This window comes from Erinaceus europaeus, chromosome 12 (genome assembly GCF_950295315.1).
Source record: "Erinaceus europaeus chromosome 12, mEriEur2.1, whole genome shotgun sequence".
In the NCBI taxonomy this organism is placed as follows: Eukaryota; Metazoa; Chordata; class Mammalia; order Eulipotyphla; family Erinaceidae; genus Erinaceus; species Erinaceus europaeus.
In genome coordinates this window covers 33,976,530-33,997,636 of record NC_080173.1, presented here as the reverse complement: position 1 = coordinate 33,997,636, position 21,107 = coordinate 33,976,530, and the positions used below count along the sequence as shown (strand labels likewise).

The 21,107-nt window shown below is 39.6% G+C and overlaps 1 protein-coding gene across 11 annotated transcripts in view; it reads right to left on the bottom strand.

Moving 5' to 3' along the window:
- ARHGEF3 (Rho guanine nucleotide exchange factor 3) overlaps positions 1-21,107 on the bottom strand; it is a 337,446-nt gene that overhangs the window by 13,250 nt on the left and 303,089 nt on the right. For all 11 annotated transcript variants that reach the window (XM_060203100.1, XM_060203099.1, XM_060203097.1 and 8 more), the window contains 4 exons: positions 16,662-16,724; positions 14,500-14,596; positions 14,257-14,333; positions 6,718-6,975 (listed from right to left, as the gene is read on the bottom strand). In XM_060203100.1, the coding sequence (XP_060059083.1) occupies positions 6,718-6,975; positions 14,257-14,333; positions 14,500-14,596; positions 16,662-16,724 (495 nt within the window). The remainder of the gene's footprint in view (positions 1-6,717; positions 6,976-14,256; positions 14,334-14,499; positions 14,597-16,661; positions 16,725-21,107) is intronic.

The following is a 21,107-nucleotide window of genomic DNA, read 5'->3' as shown; positions in this document are numbered from 1 at the left end:
TACAGATTTAAATTCGTGTTTAAAATGACATGTCTTCATAACAAAGGTTTCCCTCCTTGTGTATTAATGACCATGTTTATGTGTATGTTTAAAGTTTGGTAAACAGTAACTTTAAGGCTAAATTCTTACTAGACAAAGTTAAATGAAAAAGGTTTTCAACATAATTCTCATAAAGATAAAATTAACTTACATTTAAAGTCTGAGGTAAAAATTAGTTAACAAGCAATATATTTTAACTAAGTTGGTCTAAACAAAAGGTTAAATAGACTTGTTGATGTGTAAAACTCTCGATTACCTTCTCTATTAGAAATGGTAGATCGCACAATGGCTATGCTAATTATTCTCATGCCTGAGGTTTCCTTTCCTGACTCCATCATGAATGGGTGTAACAAAAGGTTAAAAGACGTTGTTGATATGTAAAAGTCTCAAATTCCTTCTCTATTAGAAATATGCTAATAACAAGTTTTGTTTCATAGTAAGTAAATTGCAGCCAGCTGCCTTTGGGACTCTAGGCCATTCCCCGCCCCCATACAAATACCCGTCAAGGCAAGTATGCCCCCCAGAGGCAAGAAATGTTTTTTTTTTAAGCTGATAAAGTTTTGCCCACAGAGGCAAAAAAAATGGCCCCCTCAGGCCTTCCCTTGGCAGCACACTGGTTCTTGTTACTTGCTTACATGTTTCTCCATGTTTGTGCCAGTTTCTTTTTAAAAAATGCCTGTATGATATATGTTTCTGTTCACCCCACACCCTTGATACTATAGTCATTTAGTTAAAAAGAAAAGGGGGAATTGTTGTATGCTTTACATTGGGTTCTAGTTCTCCCCCACCAAGAGAATTGGATCAGTCCTGTTAGTTTCGCGGGCCCACTTGGCCCCGCCCCAAGGAACCCCGCCAGAGTTCCAGAGTTCGAGAGTTGAAGAGTTGCAGAGTTGGAGAGGGTTCCTGAGTTCCAGAGTAAGAGAGAGTGCTTGCGCCACCGCAAAGAGACAGCAGAGTTCTGTTTGGTGATTAGTTTGTCTTAGTTTATGAATCATTGTTCATGAATAAAGAAATACAGCTTCCCTGCCCAGCCGTATGTCTCTGGTCGTCTCTGTTACCCGCCCGTGAAGCTAGCCCGGCCAGCTAGAGCCTCCGAAAAATTTTAACAACAGTGGATATTAGAGGGATTTAGATGATGTACTATTGTTAATACAAATTAACAATATGGGGACTGAGTGGTGGTGCACCTGGTTGAGTGCACATGTTACAATGCTCAAGGACCTGGGTTCAAGCCCCTGCAGGGGGAAAGCTCTGCAAGTGGTGAAGCAATGTTGCAGGTGTCTCTCTGTCTCTCTCCCTCTCTATCACCCCCTTCCCTCTTGATTTCTAGCTTTCTCTCTCCAATAAATAAAGATAATAGAAAATGTTTAAAAAAGAAAAAAAAACATGCTTTGCTGTGTCATAAAATAACCTTGGGCTTTGGTGCTAACCCAATATTGATTATAAATCATATGGAATTAGCTTGAATTTCATTAATGTTACAAAACAGAAAGAAACAATCCGGTATATAAGCTTTTTTTTTTCTCTCCTCTTAATTTTCAAATATTACTGATTGTTACTTTAAAAATAATGATTTTCAGGGGTCAGGAGGTAGTGCAGCAGGTTAAGTGCACATAGCGCCAAGTGCAAGGACCAGTAGAAAGATCCCAGTTCGAGCTAGCTCCCCACCTGCAGGGGGGTCCCTTCATGGGTGGTGAAGCAGGTCTTTCTCTCCCCCTCTCTGTCTTCCCCACCTCTCTCCATTTCTATCTGTCCTATCCAACAACAATGACATAAATAACAACAACAATAATAACCACAACAAGGATTTAAAAACAAGGGCAACAAAAGGGGAAAAAATAGCCTCCAGGAACAGTGGATTCACAGTGCAGGCACCAAGCCCCAGCAATAACCCTGGATGAAAATAATAATAATAACAACAACAACAACAATGATTTTCATAACCTTGAATATCAGTTCAGTGTCAGATTAGAAGGTGGTATTCAAAGAAATGAGACAAAGTGGTCTGGGGAGATAGCATGATGGTTTTGCAAATGACTTTCATCCCTGAGGCTGATGTTCCAGATTCAGTCCCTAACATCACTATAAACCAGAGCTGAGCACTACTTTAGTGTTTCTCTCTTTCTCTGTCCTTCTCATGAAAATAAATCTTTCTTTAAAAATATTTTATTTATTTATTTTAATGAGAGAGACAGAGAGAAATGTTCAGAGAAAGAAAGACCAGAACACTGTTCAGTTCTTGATGAAGGTGGTGCTGGAGATTGAACCTGAGACCTCAGAGCTACAGGCATGAAAGTCTTTTGCGTAACTAGTATGCTATCTCTCCAGCCCATGAAAATAAGTCTTTTTAAAAAGGAAACTATACTGTAGGTATCTGAGCTATTGGTACCTATTTATACCTACCATGTCCTTTTACTTTCCTACATTCTTAATATGCAGTGGAACTTGTACAGCTTCCTCGTTTTTCAAGACCTTTACATTTATCTCTGTGACCCAGAAGATCAGCTAGCTATTACTTACTAGGTGCACCCGGGCAGCTGGTATTTGAGTCAACTTTCTAAGTTTCCTGGAAACCAGAAAGAAGCTGAGTAAAGATGTGCTCACTTCCTAATTTAACAGCTGACACATCATATGGAGATTAATAAACTCAAATTCTACCGCAGTTTCTTGGCAGCTATGACTATTTATTTTCATATGGTATCTCTTTCTCTGGTATTTGAAGAAAAACATAAAAGAGGCAAAACAAAGGCAACAATCAGTGTCATTCCATATTGAATTGCACTTTCTTAAGAGCAACTTAGAGGTCTCTTCTACTTCTTCAAAACCATGACTTACATTTGTACTTATACTTTTACACCATGAGAGTCAAATCTCTCTGTATTGTATGTGGAGCAGGATGGATTCATTTATTCATTCATCCATCCATTCTTTCAATTATTTTACCATAGCACTTCTCAGCTCTGGTTTATGAAAGATTTAACCTGGAATTTTGGAGCCTCAAGTATAAAAACTTTTTGCATAACCATTACACTACTACCCTGGACAGTGCAGGATTTATCTTGCAGAGCAACAGTAAGGAATAAAGTGACATGAGGTCTGCCAATCAGTTAAGGCACAATCAGTTAAGGCACAAGAGCATTTAAATTCAATTTATTGTTGCATCTCTCAGAGTTCAAGCTGAATGAGAAGGACTGGCAAAGCAGGAATATAAAGAGGGATACCTGGTGACAGAATGGTTCTGACATCTACACATGCTAGAATTGCCATCCTTAATGCAGACTGAAGGCCCTGTCTATCTAGCCCCTTCTGTGATAACACCATTTATTTGTTGGCTCCTGACATGAACCAAGAGCAGCAATCTTTATTGCTGTTGCATCAAAAAGAGCTGTTCTTCCTATTGATTCCAGTGTGTGAGTGTGTGTGTTTTGTTTCATTTTTAACTGGGGAACAGTGGTAGACAGAGAATGCAGGATACAGATGATGCAGGATTATTTTCTGGCCAAAGCAATCCTTATTTTGTTTTTACCAGAGCACTGCTTAGCTCTGGATTTTGGTGGTACTTCGGATGGAACCCAAAACCTGAATGAAGTCTTAGGCCTGAAAGTCTTGGGCCTCATTTTGCTATTTCCCCAGCCCAATACTTAAAATTTCAAATGTTAAAAACTCAGATCTTTGGAATTTCTATGCATCCAACATTCTATTTTTAAAGTTTGTTTTTGTTTTTTTTTTTGGCAAGGGGGGTATTCCTATAAATACTCCAAAAACACTAGCAAGATAGTCTAATAAAGACGTATCAGTTTATGCATTACTTTGAAAACAAACACTCTTTAGATCTAATGAGAGTACTAAATGCATAGGCAGAAACAATTTGCTCAAAGTTCTCTAACTTTTCCCTTCATAAATTGAAAATTCCTTTTGGGAATATGTAAGTCAAGCCACATTATTACTGTCGGTTTTATATTTATCAAACATTCACCAGACACCCCAGAAAACATCCTGGTGGGTGAAGTCTGTGGGTAATGCCACAAGGATCTTAAAAAGGAGAAAAGACTTGCCATGCCTATATTGTACAAATGGGCAATTAGAAGAGTGCCCTTGCAGACATTTCTCAGTACAGGTGTGATATGCTTTCTACAAAGCTGCCTGAGTATCTAGGTGCAGGTTCAACTTATGAAAACAGACCCATCCCCATTTATGCACTAGGAAGACTGGTGCATTCTTTCACACTATAATCATACTCTTATCTCTGTTTTTAAATTCAAACTTTAGCTGGGATTTTTTAAAAAAAAATCAGGTTTTGGGGAGTCGGGCTGTAGCACAGTGGGTTAAGCGCACATGGCGCAAAGCGTAAGAACCGGCGTAAGGATCCTGGTTCTAGTCCCGGCTCCCCACCTGCAGGGGAGTCGCTTCACAAGCAGTAAAGCAGGTCTGCAGGTGTCTTTCTCTCCCCCTCTCTGTCTTCCCCCTCCTCTCTCCATTTCTCTCTGTCCTATCCAACAACAATGACAACAATCATAACTACAACAATAAAACAACAAGTGCAACAAAAGGGAATAAAATAAATATTTTAAAAAATCAGGTTTTTCTTTTTTATGTTGCATATTAACAAGGAGAAAATTTTACAGGAAAACTCAGCTGGCTTGTGTGCTTTGAAAAAAAAAAAGTAATTATTTAGACTAACTTGAGCTGCTTGCTATTTTCATCCCTACAGACCACACACTTGCTGGGATGAAATATGGAGAAGAGGCAGTGCTATTGCACTCTTCCCAGTAATAAAAACAGACATGATGAAGTGAGATGGGCCTAGCCTGGCCCCCCATCATGCTGAACCAGAGGCCTGGCTTATGTCTGCTAGACAGATCAGACACCTCATGAATCCAGAGAGGTTGTTCTAATACTTCTCTAGTCCTGTGAGGAGGCACCTGGCCCAGTTTTGCCCCAAGCAGACATGACCCTGGAGACTGGTGTCCAGAGAGCTTCCTGTGGTTCCAAAGGCAACCAGGAGTTTTAAGAAGCCCTCAGGCTTTCCTTTTCATAGGATTATACAGAAATAGAGAAGGCACTGGATTTACAGGCTATATTCACAGGTCCAGATAGGGACTCCCCTACTTGCCAGCTCTGGACTTGAGCAAGTAATTAAACCTCTTTCCAGGTCCCATCTGGAAAACAGTCCTAACAATGGTTGTCTCATGGGTTGTTGGGAGAATTAAATGAGATCTGAGAAGCTGATTTATTAGGTATTCTATTATTATCAGCAGGTATTACTATTATTGTTGTTGTGACTAGGTATTATTGTAAAATCTCTCTGGAAGGAGAAAGGGTGTTTGTTTGCTCAGCAGTCAAGTTTCTGTTTGTTAAAGTATCTGCATTTCTCCTTTCTCTGTTACTGCTCAGGTCCAGTCAGGGAAGGAGGCCTATCAATCACTCTCTTAGTCTCTATCCCCACTGCTACCTCCCTGTGGTTTCCCTGACTGTGTGTGATGGAGCAGTTTGATCCCCTCAGTTTGCCTCCCTGTCCTAGATTCTTCCTCTTCTGTCCCCTGTCCTACAATGAAGAGAATAATATGGCCAAGGTTACATAACTTGCCAGCAATGGAGCTGGGAGTTGAACACTGAATCTGAGTTAATTAAAAATCAGAAAATAAGGGGGCCGGGCAGTGGTGCACCTGGTAGAAAACATATGGTGTGCAAGGACCCAGGTTCAAAACCCCTGGACCCCACCTGCAGGGAGAAAGCTTTACAAGTGATGATGCAATGCTGCAGTTCTCTCTCCCTCCTGTTCTATTTCTCTTTTCCTCTCCATTTCTCTCTCTACCAAAATAAATAAACAAATAAAATATTTTAAAATCAGAAAATAAATAACAAAAAACACAACAAAGGAAAATGGTTAAAACTGGTATTTAAAGTTTTCCACAACTATATCAGATGCCACCCCTACCCTCAACCTTCTCCCTTGCTGATTCTTCAGAATATCCACAGACTCAGAAGACATTCTTCATGCACCACCAGTCCTGTTCTCCCTTCACTGCTTTGCTTAGGTCATTTATACCCCTGGACCTGCTCTCTCCTCTACCTGTCTGAAGAGCACCCCAATTAGAGCTTAACTTTCTGGGTGGAATTCTCCCAATCTGCAATATTATTGCAATACAGATTATATATATATATCTTGTTAGCAAAGAACCTATATTCCCTCATGTTCCATAAGCACTTCCTAGTGAGCAGAAGGTCTGATGAGATGTCCCCACCCTCCACCCCCACCCCACCCCGCAATGGAGGGTTTAGAGGAACTAGTCTTCAATGGGCTTCCCAAATAGGTGTTGGTGCTCTGGTGAAAGGCAACTTCCTTTTTGTTCACTATACAAACAGGTTTAACTCAAAATCTCCAGAGAGGTCTTAGCCCTCATAGCTAGCAATTATTAATGATCAAATAATGGCATCACTTACACAGAATCAAGACCTATTGGAATCAGAGTACACTTCTTGTAAACACTTCACCTTATATGTTAGGAAACTAGGGCAGAGAAAGAAGTGACTTGCAAAACCAAAATGTGGTTGATAGCAGAATCAATCTGGAGTCTGAAGTTCCAGTGTCCCATGGAGCCTAGGACTACCAAACCTCTAGCCAATGTGAAAGGGGTAGGTGTGGGGGAGTTTAGAGAGAGAAACAGATAAACTCACAGCTTCTTCCAGGTGCTGCTGATCTGAATTATCATTGGGTGTGTGCCTCAAGATTTCTCGAAGCAGCAGAGGATATTTCACCAGGCGGCTTCTTGGAATATCAAGGAAATTCCAAAGATCGAGTTTGCGACTAAAGGGTGATTCTAAACATCTCTGGAGGAAATCCTGAACTCGGTGATCTTGTTTCTTGTGATCTAGTAGAGCTTTGGCAGCGACTTGATTACTGCAGTAGCTGTCATAGGAGCTAAGACAAGGCAACTAGGAATGAACAACAAAAGAGATTTAGAGTGTTAAAATAACTGTGTGCTGAAGCTACAAGCTAGCATTAATGGCATGGAATAAACACCTATCTGGTCTCCAGGCTTGGTCAACATACCTTTATGAGGCCAGAGGAGACAAATCAGTGGCATCTTCAAAATGGCAGGCAATGACAGTTTTTAGGCTTTAAGTTTACTTGCATGTGATGATTTCCTTTTCTTTATTAAAATTTAAAAAAAATTTTAAATTAATGTTATTAATGAGAGAGAGACCCAAAGCACCACTCTAGTATATGTGGTGTTGGGATTAAAACTTGGGACCTCATGTCTGAAAGTCCAATGTTTTTTTAATATTTTTTTTTTTACAAGAGAAAGAAAGGTGGGGTTAGGGGGTGGGGAAGAGATAATCCAGATCAGACCACTGCTCAGCTCTACTTTATGGTGACAAAGGAGTTTGAACCTGGGATTTCAGAGCCTCAGGCATAAAAGTCTTTTGCATAACCATTATATTGTCTCTCTATATGGAGAGTTCTGTATTTTATCCTTTGCACTACCTCCTTTGCCTGAAGTGATTTTTTAGTTATACATTTCTTTTCTTGATTGTTAATGCCCTACCATAATTTGTGTATTTTCTACTAATCTAAATTATAAACCAAAGACCTGGATTTACTGTATATACATATACAGCTCAGGATTTTCTTAAACATTCAGAAGTAACTTGTAAGAAATTCGATAAGAAATAATATGTCTTTTAAAACTCCTCATAAGAAATGCAGCTAAAAGTCTTAGTGGCACAAAAAAGAAACCAAGTCCAGCTTTTCACATGGCCCAGTGCAAGCACTTCTGCATGAGCGTAAGGTCACCTGATGCCAAAGCAAATTGATTATTTAAAAAATAATAATAACTAAGAACTTAAAGCAAAAGCTAACTAGTAAAAAAATAGATGCAGAAAGGATCTAGGAAAATATTTAAAATTAGTTCTGACAGTACAGAAATGATAGACTCTTGGCTATACCTAGTGGTTAACATTACAATGCCAAGTAATGAACAATTCATGTTTAAAGATTTTGGAATACTTTAAATCTACTGTCTTCTTTCCAGTGAAGTACTAATTTCCCTGACATTTCCCATCAGCCACATTATGTAAACATAGTCAAGAGACTCAGTAAAAGGACTCTTCACCTCCCTTTTCCACTCCCAAGACTCAGCATGCTAATGTATGAGCTGTCAGCCTCCAGGAAGTTACCGGAGGCCATAAAGTACAACCAATGGCTCACTGTGTTTGCATCTCTACCTTGGACTCGGAAACCACATTCACCACAACACCTGCTCTGTAGAGACAAGAGGGTTTTTCATTTCTGCATTTTCAGTACTTGCACTGGACCTGCTACCTAGCAGACACTCAAAATTCATATTCTGAATGAAGAAATGCATAAATATTTAATAGGCTGCCAGGCTAGGTAACACTAGATGGTTTGGGAACATGGCTTAAAAATATCAATAAATTGTGGTAGCATCTAAATAAGACAGTTCAAATACAAAGCACAAATATTCCACAGCTTCTTTTACACAACTCTTATTGAAGTTGTTTTTTTTTTTTTTTTTTGGTCAGTGACTAAAACAAAAAGAACAACAACAACAACAAGAAGATATCACAGGAGGATAGGCAGTGGTGCACTGGGTTAAGTTCACATCCTATGAAGCAGTGTAAGAACCCATGCAAGGATCCCAGTTCGAGATCCCAGCTCCCCACCTGCAGGAGGGTTGCTTTACAAGTGGCGAATCAGGTCTGCAGTGTCTATCTTTCTCTCTTCCTCTCTATCTTCCCCATCTCTCTCAATTTCTCTCTGTCTTATAAAAAAAAGTAATAATAATAATCTTAAAAAATGGCCACAGGAAGTAGATTCATAGTGCAAGCACCGAGCCCCAGCAATAACCTTGGAGCCAAAAAAACAAAGAAATAAACAAACAAAAAACCACAGAAGTCATGCTTAAGAAGTTTACTGTAGAGCTGAGCATTCATTGAAAGTGTCTACCTTCCTGGTATGTTACAAAAATAACCTGTTTGGGTTAAAGAGAATTGCAGCATTTCTTTCAACCCTCATTTTGAAAGTAATGCTAACTGGTATTTACACACACTGATACACTCACACATTCCAGACCTGACACAGTGGTTTATAATTCAGATTTTCAGAGTTAATTAAAAGAAGTCCAAGGCCCTCTTAATTTGATCTCCACTTCCTCACCTATTAAAAAACCTGGAAATGACTGACATGTTTATCATGGAGAAACAAATCAGCAGTAATCATCGGCTGTAACTAGTGAGGAAACCTGCCATTACTCTTTCTGATCCTGCTACCTCTGCTTCTATGGAAACCAAATCCAGTCACCATGGCCTTGTGTTCACACCTGATGGGATGCTCATTTCCTGGGCAGGACCTGAAAGGTCATCAGCTTCAGCCCACTAGTGAGAAAAGACCACCAGTAACAACTAACTAGACAGGGAATGAAGAATGTACACAACTTGGTTCCTGGATACACACATGCTCACTTAAGAGAAACTGTGAGAGGTGATGACACAGAGGTTAAGAGGATAGACTCTGGAGCTAGAGTTAGCCAAGTTCAAAGCTTACCTCACACAGGTACTATTCAGTCAAGTAACCCTTCTGAGCCTCACTGTCTCTACTGACAGAATTATATATGAATATCCCCTTAACCTTCAATGAGACAAGGCAGAAAATATGCAGCAGCATGGATCCTGGTTAAGAATCAGTAAGACTCACTAATTATTATTATTATAACAGAGAAATAGGGTGAGAGGAGAGAGAGAAGGAGAGATACTGTCAGCCTATCCCACTACTTGTGAAGCTTTTTCAACTACAGGTAGGGACTGGGGACTTGAATCCAGGTTCTGGAGCATGGTAATTTGTGTGCTTTACTGGTTTTGCCACTGCCCAGCCTCTAGCTATTATTCTTTATCCCCAGAATATGTCTAGTGAAGAAACTACACTCTAGTGAAGCCAAATTTGCTCAAGTGGAGACAAAGCATGTCCTCTCCCCAAAGCCCTGAACTAGCCAACATACCTTCCAACAGACTATCAAGAATTTAAGGGGAGGTCTGGGTAGTGGCACACACATTACTATGCACGAAGACCCAGGTTCAGGGCCAAGTGATAGTGCACATGATTGAGCACATATGTTATAAGGTACAAGGATCCGGGTTTGGGCCCCCAGTCTCCACCTGCAGGGGTAAAGCTTTGCGAGTGGTGAAGCAGTGTTGTGTCTCTGTTTCTCTCCCACTCTCCCACTGCTTTTCCCTCTTGATTTCTGGCTGTCTCTATCAAATAAATAAAGATAATAATAATAATAAAAAGACTCAGGTTCAAGCCCTCATCCCTACCTTTGGGGAAGAGGGGGCTTCACAATTGGTGAAGCAAGGCTGCAGATGTCTCTGTCTCTCTTCCTATCTCCCCTTCCTCTTTTAATTTCTATGTTCTATCAAAATAAAAGAAAAATATTTAAGGGGAGCCCCCCTTTTTTAAAGAAAGAAATTATTTATTTCTCCTTAACTGTGAAAACAGAAAGGAGAAATCCATTTTTTCTCCCTTCCATATACCCTGACTCTGAAAACTTGCTATCTTGAAGAGCTTATTATTACTGGGGAAAAACAGTTATCCTGAATATCAGTCACTTAGGAAGTTGCTTCTATTTATTTATTCCCTTTTGTTGCCCTTGTTTTATTATTATAGTTATTGATGTCATTGTTGGATAGGACAGAGAGAAACAGAGAGAGGAGGGGAAAAGAGAGGGGGGGAGAAAGATAGACACCTGAAAACCTGCTTCACTGCTGGTGAAGCGACACCCCTGCAGGTGGGGAGCTGGGGGCTTGAACCGGGATCCTTATGCCGGTCCTTGTGCTTCATGCCACCTGTGCTTAACATGCTGCACTACCACCTGAATGCCCAGGAAGTTGCTTCTTTATGACAATGAAGGCTTAGGAGGGTTGACTGAGTGATCAGGGAGGCTGATCCTCAGTAATGAGGATGCTGACCTGAAAGAAAGAAAAAAAAACCCACCAAAATTCACCACTCCTGTTAAGTTCTTCAAGGTAAAAGGTAACTGATTCATGCTAAGGTCAAAAGGACTGACCAGCGTTGTCTCACTTAGGGAATTCACCTTTTTAAAAGGGTGATTTTCTTTCCCATGTTTTTTTTTTTTTTCCTTTCCCCTATGGAGGCCAAATAAATCAATTTTTTCATGGGTCAAACGGGACTCTGACTTTTCTCATTTAAAGTCCACTACGATGTTTATTTTGTCCTGTTAAAAAGACCAGAACTCAAACAGATGTCCCTCTTTGGTTTACAGTTCCCACTCACAAGGACACATCTGCAGTTAAAAGAGGGAAAACATTTAGCAGCTCGTCAAGCCTGATAAATAAGGACCCTTTCTCTGGAGGTCTGGGAAAAATAGGGCTAGTTGTTTAATTTTAGGCTGCTCTTCAGGCTACAAGCACTCCTTGATGTATGAAAGGTCCAGGGAGCAATGGACCAGCATGGCCACACTTCCTCTGGGGTATGCACGGGCTGCAAAGGCCACCCTCAGATCAAACCAATATCCTAATAAAGAAGACACTGATTTCTGAAAAAGTGTTAAGAACAAAGCAAATGCCTACACTTTAACTTCTGCAATGAACTGACAATCTGCACATGTTAACATAAGGAAACCATGCATAGTATTCCACATGCCCATCTGGTCAAAAAAAAAAAAAAAAAAGAGCAATCAGAAGGCTAACTTTGGAGAGTTGGAGTGTGGCTTCAAGGGCCCTTTGGAGACCTTCAAAGCAGTTCACAGACTCAGGAAATATAAGAACTACTGAGACAGACCCTTACTTCTCATTACACCTCCTCTTATCTCTAGTCAACTGGTTCTTCAGAGAAATTTCTTTACAGGCTAAGGAAGTTAAAACATCTGCTCAGTTCATAATGAAATGAAGGTAAAAAATGGAAGATGAGGGATCTCTTCTTAAATATTAAGGCTCATTTTCTAAATTATTCATACTAGAATATTACTTGCCTTTCAGATACCCTTGGGATATTTCAGCCTCAAGGCTAAATTTGACTCCTGAACCCTCAAAGTTGCCTGATCAAGGAAGTAATTGAGAAGTAGAAGTTAAGACAAAAGAAATCAATGTTAGAACTTAGGCAATGGGGGGGTCGGGCGGTGGCGCAGTGGGTTAAGCGCACGTGGCGCACAGCTCAGGGACCGGCATAAGGATCCCGGTTCGAGCCCCCGGCTCCACACCTGCAGGGGAGTCACTTCACGGGCGGTGAAGCAGGTCTGCAGGTGCCTATCTTTCTCTCCCCCTCTCTCTCTGTCTTCCCTTCCTCTCTCCATTTCTCTCTGTCCTATCCAACAACAAAGCAACGTCAACAATGGCAATAATAACCCCAACGAGGCTGCAACAACTAGCGCAACAAAAAGGGGAAAAAATGGCCTCCAGGAGCGGTGGATTCATGGTGCAGGCACCGAGCCCAGCAATAACCCTGGAGGAAAAAAAAAAAAAGAACTTAGGCAATGGAAGGTCTTAGGAAGGTTAAAACACAAAAATCAAAGGCAGCTGGATAAAGAACTCATATGGTGATTGCAGGATCTATAACCTTCACAACACTCTCCAAAGTAATGACCCTAATACTTACTGTTGTGATACTTTCTGCCTATTTTATTCTGCATCATTGTGTGGACCAGAGGAGCATGAGTCTTAATTTTACCTGTAAGAAGTCATCAAAACAATTCCTTTTTATTTTCTTTTTTAAAAGTAGCTATTTATTTATTTTGCATACAGAGAGGAATCAAGAGTGAAGGGGGAGATAGGGGGAGAGAGAGAGAGAGAGACCTGCAGCACTGTTTCACTGCTTGTGAAGCTTTAACCCTGGGGCTTGAACCTGGATACTTGTGCACTGTACGTAATGTGTGTACTCAACCAGGTGCAACCCCCCCCACACACACACCAGCTCCAGCAATTCATTTTCATCATTTGCTTCACAATAATGGGAAATGTTTGGAGTTAGAGCGGACACTCAAAGATACACAGAAATGCACAACAGGGAGAGATAGGGACTATGGCAAAATAGAGACTATACATCTTCTCTAAAGTAAACAAATGAACAAACACCTTATGCAACCCAATAAAACATAAATACTTGTGTAGGACCATAAATTTTGGAGTCATAATCTAATCAGATATGATTTGTTTAATGAGAAAAAGGAATAGATTCTATTGAGATGAGTTCAGCAAAAGACCGAGTCCTCCTAGGAAGTTACTTAGGAGCAGATGAATGCTAACCATTAACATCATCAAGTTATTGTCTTGTATATGAAACATTTGACCATCAAAGTTATTTTATACCTCAGTTAAAAAGTCTTTTTTTTTTGGTAATGAATAGGAATAAGTTTATGAACTTTTACTGATATAGAAATGATAAAAACATAGTAATTTCTCTGAATATTAACCATTCCTGTTTGCTATGAAAACTATTTAGTAGTAACTTTACCAATGCCTTTACTTATTTTATTGCAGAAAGATCATGTCACAAAAACAAAAACAAAAACAAACAAAAAAAAACAGTGGTCTGGGAAGTGATGCAGTAGATAAAGCATTGGATTCTTAACCATGAGGTCCTGAGTTCGATCCCTGGCAGCACATGTACCAGACTGATGTCTGGCTCTTTCTCTCCTCCTATCTTTCTCAGGAATAAATAAATAAATTGTTTAAAAAAAAGAAAGAAAGAAAGAAAAAGAAAGAGAGAAAGAAAGGTCATGTTACCTTTAAATGCAGTACCTTTGTAAATTTAAAGTAAAAAATAGTTTTTCTTGGGGGGGAGATAGTGGCACACCAGGTTAAGTGCATATGCAAAGACCTAGGTTTGAGCTCCTGCTCCCCACTTGTAGGCTTCACTTCTGAGCAGTAAAGTGGGCCTGCAAGCGTCTATCTTTCTCTATTCCTCTCTATCCCCTCTCCTCTCAATTTCTCTCTGTCCTAATAAAGTAGATTGAGAGAGAGGAGAGAGACAGAGAGACAGAGAGAGAGAGAGAGGGTGGAATAACTGGCCACTGGGAGTGGTGGATTCATAGAGCACAATAAGGGATCCATTGAGCACACTAAGTCCTCTATTTTCTAATTTGAACCCAATTCTTGCCAAAAAAAAAAAAACTCAGTTGAAATGAAAATCCATCTAAATTATGGAAATACTATCTTTAATCAAGACCAGAAAAATTTTCTTACCCAGCCCACGAGGATGGGACCGACATACTCAGTAGATCCATCAGGCTTCCGAACATCTCGAAGTTGACTAAGAAGCTCTGGTTAAAAAACGACAGAAAGAACATCTGTTTTGCTAGGCATTCAAATATGAACAGGGCTGAAAGCAGATCCCTGGTCACTCATATTGTTACACAATCAGGACTTGTCGTTAGACAAATTAATACAGACTACAAGTCAGGGCTCATTCAGGGAACAAAACTATACCTTCATGGAGAGGAATCAGAGAGTCCAGTGTTCCAAAAATTTGATTCAGTTCTTGCTCTGTCATTATGGAGAGTTTCAGCATGGGGTCATGATAGGCCTGTGCAAGAAAAGCAAGAAATGGAAGTGAACCTTTAATATTAGAGGAACTACATGGTTTCTGAGAGGCCTTATGTGAAAACAAAGTATTTTCCTCTTCTTCTTTTTTTTTATTTAAAATTTTTTAATATTAAAAAATTTTTTCATATTTATTTATTTTCCCTTTTGTTGCCCTTATTGTTGTACTTATTACTGCTGTTGTTTTTGTCATCATTGTTGGATAGGACAGATAGAAATAGAGAGAAGAGGGGAAGACAGAGAGGGGGAGAGAAAGACACCTGCAGATGTGCTTCACTGCCTGTGAATCAACTCCCCTGCAGGTGGGGGTATTTTCCTCTTCTTGGCAACTTCTCCCCTTACTGGTGAGATAGCAGAAGAGTTTGGTCAGAGAAGGTGAGAACCCCACATTGTCTTAAGCCTTTAGTGGCTGTTAATAACCAAGGCAGATTTTAATAAGCCTTTTTGCCTCCCCTTCCCTGCCTTTCCTTTCCCTTTTTGATTTTTATAATGTTTTAAAACATGTATATTTTTATTTTAATGAGAAAGATACAGAAAGAAAGACAGACCAGAGTAATTCTCAGCTCTGGCTTATGGTAATACAGAGGGTTGAACCTGGGACCTCAGAGTCTCAGACATAAAAGTCTTTTACAGAACCATTATGCTGTTTCCCCTGCCTTTGATTTTTTTTTTTTTACTGATGTATTTAAAATTAACTTTAGTGAAAATTATGTAGCATGAAAAATTCCCATTTTATATAAAATAAGTTACTAGAATGTTCCTTCAATGGGTTCATATTTTAAGTAAATGTAAAAAAAAAGTGACTGGAATCCTTACGACTGGTTTGCAGCAGAGAGAGCAAGCTCTTTGCCAATATCATCACCTCCAATTGATAACAAACTATAGGGACACAAAACCATGCCCAGGGTCCTGGAACAGAAAATTCAAGGAATTTTATAAAGCTAACTGGGAAGGTGAGACACACAAGGAAATTCAAATCTGTGCTTTAAGCAACAGTTCAATACTAAAATAGAACAGGTGTTATACAGCAGCAAAAAAATATCAAATCATAACTGCTCTAAAGGGAAAAGAATTCAAGTTGCTATAGTCAGGGGGATTTTAAAGAAGAGCTGCTGGGCAATAAGCATTGAAGAGCAAATTGTGATTTCAGCTTGTTCCCAAAGAAAGAGTGACAATGGTGCTGGAAAGGGAAGGAAAAAGTTTCCAGGGAGCTAGGACCATCATCAACAGAAAGCCACAGTAAAACACTATAAGGCATCTGGGTTTGGGAAATTTTAGTGCAGAAAGGAGTTGGACGTAGGACCAGCAAGAGCTCTCCCAAAGGTAAATGCCTTAATTCTCTTCAAATACCTCCTCCACCTAGTCTAAAAGTCTTTTTTTTTTTTTTTTTTCATGTCTAAGCAAAGGTTTGACAGCCACCTCTCAAAACCGCTATAGATGGGACTTGGTATTAATAGAAAGTTGAACTAAGGACACTCAAAAGAAAGGAGGCATCTCTCCTTTTAATGCTGTCTTTGTAGAGGCTGTGAATATAGGGTGAAGGAGTCTGGATTTTAGCTTTCATGAAAGTCACTTGTCTAGAGACTTTTGAAGAAGGTTTTCAGTCATGTGACTGAAAAGCCAGCTTCTTTAAACAGTTTAGATGATAGCATGCAATTTTGCTTTAGCTATTGTGTCTACTTGGGAGAGTCAGATGATTATTTCCAAAACATGGGCCCAATTCCTGCTTTGGGTAGCCATAGAGTCTCTCCTTGTATCTGCCTTCCAGGATAATGAAATACTTGTGAAGCCAGAAGTCCACACACACGTTCTGATTAAAATGAAGGGTTCTTTGAGGTACATCAGACCCTTCATGGGAGAGCCCCTAAATGTTCCAGGTTGGGCAAACCTTCCTGTTTGCCCAAACTGGGTTTCTGCAGGCTCTTCTCAATTTTTTATGATGCCTCTTAGTCATATAGAGAATTCTCACAAAACACACTTAGAATTCTGAAATTACTCATAGGGGGGAAAATGCGAGGCTATGCAAATGCCCGCTAATTTAAATTTACCTTTTTTGCCAATTTTAAGTCCTCGATCAAGTCTTCTTCTCCTTGAGAAAGTTCAAAAATTGCCTGCAAGAAGAGAGCACATTCACTGAACTCCTTCATAAGAGATCCAATTTACACAGTTATGGCTTCAGCTCTCAAAGTTCCCAAGCTACCTTAAATCTTTTAAGTACCTTAAAAGATTTCCGAACAAACTATTTTTATATCACATATGAAATACACAACAAAAGTTAAATTAACTTGCAGCAAAATGTAGCAAAATCTACAAAGGAAAGATACTATAGGTCAGACAGTGATGCACCCAGCTGAGAACATGGTTACCATGTGACTGGGGTTCAAGTTTCCTTCCCAGCCTCCCCACCTGAAGGAGCAATGCTTCATGAGTACCGCTGCAGATATCTTTCTGTCTCTTTCACTCTCTCTCTCCCCTATCAATTTCTATCTTATCAAATTAAAAAAGAGAGAAGCAAAGATATGCCTTTAAAAAAGGAAAGATAGCGCCACACCTATGGACATCTAATCTTTGACAAAGGGGCCCAGATTATTAAATGGGGGAAGCAGTCTCTTCAACAAATGGTGATGGAAAAAAATGGGTTGAAACATGCAGAAGAATGAAACTGAACCACTGTATTTCACCAAATACAAATATAAATTCCAGGTGGATCAAGGACTTGGATGTTAGACCAGAAACTATCAGATACTTAGAGGAAAATATTGGCAGAATTCTTTCCCGCATAAATTTTAAAGACATCTTCAATGAAACGAATCCAATTACAAAGAAGACTAAGGCAAGTATAAACCTATGGGACTACATCAAATTCAAAAGCTTCTTCACAGCAAAAGAAACCACTACCCAAACCAAGAGACCTCTCACACAATGGGAGAAGATCTTTACATGCCATACATCAGATAAGAGTTTAATAACCAACATACATAAAGAGCTTGCCAAACTCAACAACAAGAAAACAAATAACCCCATCCAAAAATGGGGGGAGGACATGGACAGAATATTCACCACAGAAGAGATCCAGAAGGCTGAGAAACACATGAAAAAATGCTCCAAGTGTCTGGTTGTCAGAGAAGTGCAAATAAAGACAACAATGAGATACCACTTCACTCCTGTGAGAATGTCATACATCAGAAAAGCAGCAAATGCTGGAGAGGTTGTGGGGTCAAAGGAACCCTCCTACACTGCTGGTGGGAATGTAAATTGGTCCAACCTCTGTGGAGATCAGTCTGGAGAACTCTCAGAAGGCTAGAAATGGACCTACCCTATGATCCTGCAATTCCTCTCCTGGGGATATATCGTAAGGAACCCACCACATCCATCCAAAAAGATCTGTGTACACATATGTTCTTGGCAGCACAATTTGTGATAGCCAAAACCTGGAAGCAACCCAGGTGTCCAACAACAGATGAGTGGCTGAGCAAGTTGTGGTATATATACACAATGGAATACTACTCAGCTGTAAAAGATGGTGACTTCAGCGTTTTCAGCCGATCTTGGATGGACCTTGAAAAATTCATGTTAAGTGAAATAAGTCAGAAACAGAAGGATGAATATGGGATGATCTCACTCTCAGGCAGAAGTTGAAAACTAAGATCAGAAAAAAACCAAAAAAAGTAGAACCTGAAATGGAATTGGCGTATCACAACAAAGTAAAAGACTCTGGGATGGGTGGGTGGGGAGAATACAGGTCCAAGAAGGATGACAGAGGACCTAGTGGGGGCTGTATTGTTAAATGGGAAACTGGGGAATATTATGCATGTACAAACTATTGTATTTACTGTTGAATGTAAAATATTAATTCCCCAATAAAGAAATTAATAATAATAATAATAATAATAATAATAATAATAATAAAAGAAATCCAGTGGTCAGCTGCTAAACCAAAAAAAGAAAAAAAAGGGGAAAGATAGTGTGAACCCCCTGTATAATGCACTTATCTTCTTGTGGGAGAAAAAGATTCCACAAATGTCTCTAATCTAACAAGTTATCTTTTCTCACACAGAAGTTTGATGTAGCTGAGTGAGAGGGAACTATCTGAGATAAAATAATTACTCTTGAGTCATCTTTGTTGTGAGGGACAATCATAATGAATGAGTTGGGATCTGTTCTCAGTGGTGGAAATGGCAGCATTATTAATCTTGTCTTCACAACATCTCTTCTTTCTATTCAACAGAAGGTAGATCTTAAGAGAAACCTTCAATCCTATCAGCCACTGTCTTGAGGAAGGAGACTCCAATATTTTATCACTCTAAGTTTCTGATAAAGTTAATTCATTCTAAATTACTTCTCAGCCCTGCAAGGTACAATAATAAAAGTATGTAGCTGCCTGTGTGTAAGAGTGTATAAATGGATCATTTCTAATGAGCCACTGTGATTTAAGAGCTATTGAACTCTACTTGAAGAAATACTACTTGAAGAAAAGGTGACATGATTGTGGTGATGGTTTGGGGGTTACTGCATTTCTTTCAGACAAGAGGGAAGAAGTGAGCTGGCTTGGAGCACATCCTCCACCTCTGGGCCTGGTGGAATGCAGACAGTGAGTGTGTTCTTAGGCAAGGCGGGAGAGGCAGGACACCTCAGTAAAGGCCAGTGCACAGTCACCCCTCCTGAGACCAAGTAAGGCCTCCATCTCATTCCTTTAGTCTCTTAGTTTAAAATAATCATAGACTCATATGAAAAGTTGCAAAACTAGAACAGAGAAGTCCTGTGTACCTATAACCCAGCTTCCTCCAGTGTTGGCATTTTATTTAACTATAGAACACATGAAAACTGGGTGATGTGTGGATACAATACAATTAACTAGCCTCACTTGGGGGCCTTCCTTAGATTTCTTCATACATCTACTTTTACTAGAATAGGCCTACCTGGTTCCTGGGACAGTGAAATCATAGAACCTCACGGTGGGAAGTAGATCACTGTCAGGGGTCTGTGGAGGGGCAGTAATATCACCATGAATAGTATGGACTTTGGAGGAGGGCAGGACCTAGGTTTGAATCCATGCCATGAGACTAAATGTATGATCTTAATAATCTCATCTGTAGAATCAGTCCCACTCTCCCTCCTTCCCACAATCAGGTGGTACAGGCTACATATTATTGACACTTGAGAAAACACAGAAAAGTATAAAGAGGCAAACATTTTTTTCTTTTTTAAATTTTTTAAAATATTTATTTATCTTCCCTTTTGTTGCCCTTGCTGGGAAAACATTTCTTTTAAGTAGACAGATGCAGACAGAGAGAGAGAGAGAGAAAGAGAGAGAGAGAGAGAAGGGGGGAGGGAAAAGGAGAGGAAGAGAGAAAAGAAAAAGCCCACAGCACCAAAGCTTTCTTTAGTGTGGAGGGGGACTAGGAGTGAACTTGGGTTGTGCACATGGCAAAGCAGCACACTCTATGTGAGGTATTTTGCTAGCCTAAAGAAACCTTTTTACTACCCATAATACCATCCTGTTCATCATTGCTAATATTTTACCATATTTCTTCAGAGGATTGTTTCAGTGCATGCTATTTCTAAATGTTTATATATTTATTTTACCACCAAGGTTATCTCTATGGCTTGATGTCTGCATGACTCCACTGCTTCTGGAAGCTACTAAATCTTTTCATTTATTTAGAGAGTGAGAGACAGAAAGAGATACAGAAGGTGAGATACATGTATACAGAGAGACAGACAGGAGAGAACCTGCAGCACTGCTGAACCAATCATAAAGCTTCCTCCCTGTAAGTAGGGGCCTTGAGCCCAGGTCCTTGCATATGGTATAGCATGTGTGCTCTACTGGATAAGCCACTGCCCAGTCCCAGTACATTTTATTTTTTAAAAATATTTTATTTATTAAATTTTAATGAGAGAGATATAGAGAAAAAGAGAAATAGAGGGAGAGAGACCAGAGCACTGCCCATCTTTGGCTTATGGTGGTACTGAGGAGTGAATCTTAGAACTCAGGGTCTCAGGCATGAAGCTATCTCCCCAGCCCATTTGCTATTTTTAAATATCTTATTTGTCATCTATAATACATAATACACTGACATGGTTCAGAACTCACAGTTCATTACTGGGGTAAACACTCATGATTGGTCAAAAACTCATCCTCTTACCTGCTTCTTTCTTCTCTCTCTTTCTAGTTACTTCTTTCTTTCTTTTTATATGTTATCTATCTCCCCTTTTGTTGCCCTTGTTTTTTATTGTTGTTGTAGATATTGTTGTTGTTGATGTCATTGTTGTTGGATAGGACAGATAGAAATGGAGAGAGCCACATCAACAAACCAAGACCAAAAACCACATGGTCAAAAACCACATGCCTTTGACAAAATACAACATCCCTTTATGATCAAAACACTACAAAAAATGGAAATAGATGGAAAATTCCTCAAGATAGTGGAGTCTATATATAGCAAACCTACAGCCAACATCATACTCAATGGTGAAAAACTGGAAGCATTTCC